Source organism: Frankliniella occidentalis, unplaced genomic scaffold, assembly GCF_000697945.3.
Source record: "Frankliniella occidentalis isolate FOCC.00 unplaced genomic scaffold, Focc_3.1 Scaffold71, whole genome shotgun sequence".
Taxonomy (NCBI): domain Eukaryota; kingdom Metazoa; phylum Arthropoda; class Insecta; order Thysanoptera; family Thripidae; genus Frankliniella; species Frankliniella occidentalis.
In genome coordinates, this window is record NW_026267201.1 from 234886 (window position 1) to 239196 (window position 4311).

Below are 4311 nucleotides of genomic sequence, written 5' to 3' on the forward strand. Positions count from 1 at the left end.
GGGGGGGGGACTTTAAGCACCGGTCCATAGACGTTAATCATTCTCCTATGGATTTGTGCCAACCGCGTTGTGATCTCCGCGTGTCAAAAAGGTTGTTTCTCTTAACTCTTACAGGATTTTGGTTTTACATACACTGCTGGGTAGTCTTAAATACACATTTTCTGGATATCGCCGTCATCAATTCAAAATTCAATTAAAAGAAAAAGTGTTTGGCTTTGTTTTTTGTTTTTGTTTTTTTCAAGTGATCGTTCTGGATGGCGTGTACGATTGTTACCCAACTCGGTCGTGGTGCTCGGCCGCCCCTGCCATCCCCGCGCCGCGCTGGAAAAGGCATTCGCGGCGCTGTGTTTCATTTTCGGGGCGCCGCAACTGATTGTGGCTGGTGGCGGGCGGTCATCCGCGCCTTTGTTCGCGCCGAGCCAAGCCACCAGCCACAATTTACATATTTTTGAATGGTAATGCATTGATAGAGTGGCTTCTATCGGCGCCCGGGACACCCCCGCGCGCCTCCCCTCTCCACCCCACGCCACGCTCCGCCACGACGCGCCCTGCGTGGCTTTTCCCTCCGGACCGTCGAGTTCATCCCTCGACGAGTGGCGGTGCCTGCAGAGGATTTTAAACAGCCCTCCACAGTGTTACAAACATTTTTGGTAGAAGGGGGGGGAGGGTATGAAATATGCGGTTATGCACTTCAAATTAGAGATGAGCGAATAGGCCAGTTCGAGTTTGAGCGAACTCGAACAAATTTGGTCTAAAAATCTTCGAACGAACACGAACAGCGATATTTTTCTTCGAACGAACCGAACCTACCATGCAATGCAATGTGCAAATTCAGCGTGGGGGCTGTATTGTCTCCCTATCTTACATACAGAGGTTTCGTACATCAAATTTCCCATCCTCCTATATCAGGCCACTGAGTTGAGATATGACAGGGGGGGGGGGCAGTTTTGCCTGTTATGGTCTTTGCGTTACAGACAGAATCGCGGAGGCGGATAGCTGTCTCCGTAATGGAACACGCCGCTTTCATATTATGCACGACGTCTGACTCCGTTTCTCTTGTTTCTCTGCAGCGTGGTGGTGGCGACGCTCAGCCCGACGCCCTTGGCGTCCATGGCCGACCCCAACGGGAACAATGACTCGGGCTACGTGGCCTCGCACGTGGAGGAGACCACGATCGTGTCGGGATCCGCCCCCGGCAGCCCCAAGATGCTCAAGGCGCCGGCCCCACAGGTGAGTCCATGTCCATTCGCTCGCCTGATTCAACTGCGTTGCGGCGAAACGGGGCGGTCGATATGAAGCGAAGCGCAGAGCTCCGGCACTCACTGTGTGCGTGTTTTAGATTACACTGTACCATATGCAGGCGGAGCAGGTGGGTGGCCGACTTGCCTGACTCTCACCAAGGCGCCTTATGGCCCCGTGAGAGTGTGCAATCCGTTGACACCATCCGGCACAGTGTAACGAAGAAAAAGCACGGCTTCGCGAACACTAATCTTGTATTTAACCATGATTTGAGTGAGGGTATTTAGTTAGCAAATTTGTCATAAATACAATCTGAACACGATCCGAATTTTATGTTCACCTTTTAGGTACGCAGACAGAAATACGAAATCGATAAAATACATGGAAATACCCATCTGTTCGACTTGTCCAATTTATCTGTGTATTTACAAATAAATTCCATCATAATTTCCAAATTGGTAACTCACACTTTTTCTTGAACATGTGTTTTTTTATGTAAAGTAACTGAACGTTCGTTTGTGTTATGATAAGAAGTCATGGATCTCGGAGGAAGGTTTAACATTTAAAATTCAGCCACCTCTGTAAAAATATGTGCCGTGCAGAGGAGAGGTCTTATCAGCCAAGCTTTTGGGCCGTTCCGCATATCGCCGGACCTCAGTGTTTTTCTTTGCACGATGCGGAGCCGCGCGGGGAGCGGTGGATCTTGGGGGAGGGAACGGGAGGGGTGAGGGGAGGAAGTCTCTCAGCAGCGGGCAGGGCCGCCGGCGGGTACGGGGCGCGGGTACGGGGCGGGGCGGGGCCGCCGGCGGGGACGCGGGGACGTACTTTGCCGCAACAAGAACAACATAACTACAGAACAGTATGGGACCATTAATGATTTCGAGTTGGCTGTGTGTGTCTGATTCGCATCGTCACTGCGCGTGCGCGCGTGCGCGTCGTGCGTGCGGCTGGAGTTGGTGCGGCGCCCGCTGCCCCAGTTGTTCGGGCCGCGCGCTGCGGCGGGACTGGGGCGCACGGCAGGGCGCGGCACGGCAGGGTAGAGGGTAGAGTAGGTAGGTGGTCTGCCCCAGGGAAGCATGTGGAGCCGGTGGAGCCGAGGCGGAGCCCTGCAAACTAGCTTGAATTGCCATTAATTTCGTGTTACACGGGTGGCCACCCTCCTGCGGTGCGGCGGGGGAGCCGTGCTGCTCCGGGCCGTGCGCCTCTCTCGGAGACTGGCACGACTGCATGCCTGTTAGGACGCCCCGCTCCACGCCGCCCCACCTCGCCCTGCCACGCCCTGCCACGCCCTGCCACGCCCCGCGCCACGCCATGCCCAGTATCACCACGACATGCAGTGGCTTCAGTTCTGCCCAAGAATATGCGCTACAAAGGACACGGTGGTGGGCGCGGGGCGGCACCGCTCCTATGCCTCGCGTACGCCAACCCCACGCTCCGCCCTGGTGCCTCACCCCGCCTCGCCCCGCCTCGCCCCGCCTCGCCCCGCCTCGCCCCGCCTCACCCCGCCACGCCACGTGCCACCTTACCTCGGGGGGCAATACCTCGAGGAGTAATAGGGGTCGCGCTCTGCTGGATGAGAAATTTGTAAACGGAACAACGGGCGGCGTGGGTGGAGGAGAAGGGGAGCGGGGGTGGCGGGAGTTAGAGCTCGGGGAGTTGGAGTTAGCTGTCGTGCGGCGACTAATCACATTTAAAGGATTTGGAGATTGGTTTCTACGCTTTCGGGCAGCAGGCAAACAAGGGGAATTCGTAGGAAGGAGGGGAGGGGGTGGTTTTCGGGTGTGCTCTTTCCCGTTTGTGTGTCTTCACTGCTTCGCTCGGCCCGGCTGTGTTTGGCGTGATTGTAGTTCCAGCTCCACCCCGCCCACACTGCGTCCCGACCGTCCCGACCCCAGCGCCAGCGCGTTAGCCTCGCCACGCTGTGCGCTGCTGTGCGCTGCGGAAGTCGCGGGGAATGCCTGCCGTTTGCTGGAAAATACCGTGGGCAGTGCAAACATTTCTTTTGAAGCTGTCGAAAATATACTATCATTGCAAATTAAACTATAGTCGGTTCATGTTGAAGGTATTGACCATGGTCCAGTGTTTTGTTTATTTTCCACTATCTGTTGACGCAACTTCCTAATATCAACCATCTCCATCATCCCGCCATGCTAAAAATGTCGAATCGTAGATTATTGATCTTCAGCGAAATCCTCGTTAAAAGAAAGAGGGGGCGGTCGGCAAAACAACAACACAACCACATTTTGACAGTGACTTGGGCCAGCCCAGGAGTCGGACTGGGCCTGGGCGAGCAACAGGGTTATGGCTAATGGGCAGCCGGGGTGGAGCGCCGGACCTGAGCGTGAGTTGGGCTAAGTGCAACGGTCCGTGGCAGGCAGGGTGGGTGCGGTTGCAGTGGTGGCTGGTGGCAGCGGTAGCAGCGGTAGCAGTGGTTGCAGCGGTAGCAGGGCGCCCCGGCCCCCGGGATTGCGGTTGCGTTCGTTGGTTTAGTTCGGCCCATATCTACACGCATGCCCAAAACGATTCCCCCGAGGCTCACCGCTGACTCGACCTTGTTGCAGGGCAAGCGGAACGGCGCGGCGGCGCTCAAGCGGGTGCTCTCGGGCAGCCTGCGCAAAAGTCAGCCGGACCCGCCATCCACCAGCTCCACCAAGTTCAGCTCCAAGGAGACCAAGGAGTCGCGCTTCACCATCTACTCCAAGCACAAGGCGTCGCGCAAGAAGAGGGACAAGTCGGCGGCCAGGAAGGAGCGGAAGGCCACCAAGACGCTCGCCATCGTGCTGGGTAGGTTGCGGTGTTCAAACACGATAATCACTGGTAAAACAAAGATAGGGTGTCTGTCACGCGCTTCGCCTCGGAGCGCCTTCCAGATAGGCAACCCTCCTCCCTCCATGCTCCCCGGTGCGACTGGCGGCCTATCTGCCCCTGTCGACTCCCGGCTAGAAATCGGCCCGCCGCCACGGCGAGCCGAACCGCACCCGAACGGCGAGGGGACAGGAGGTTTTCGGGATCAGGTGTCAGACGGTTTTGAGATTTCGCCTTGGACAGTTGTCCGGAAGAGTTTCTGCTCGT

At 56.7% G+C, this 4311-nt stretch overlaps 1 protein-coding gene across 1 annotated transcript in view; it reads left to right on the forward strand.

Moving 5' to 3' along the window:
• LOC113217444 (dopamine D2-like receptor) overlaps nt 1-4311 on the forward strand; it is a 223605-nt gene that overhangs the window by 209269 nt on the left and 10025 nt on the right. Inside the window, exons 7-8 of the mRNA XM_052268511.1 lie at nt 1071-1230; nt 3801-4023. Of these exons, the coding sequence (XP_052124471.1) occupies nt 1071-1230; nt 3801-4023 (383 nt within the window). The remainder of the gene's footprint in view (nt 1-1070; nt 1231-3800; nt 4024-4311) is intronic.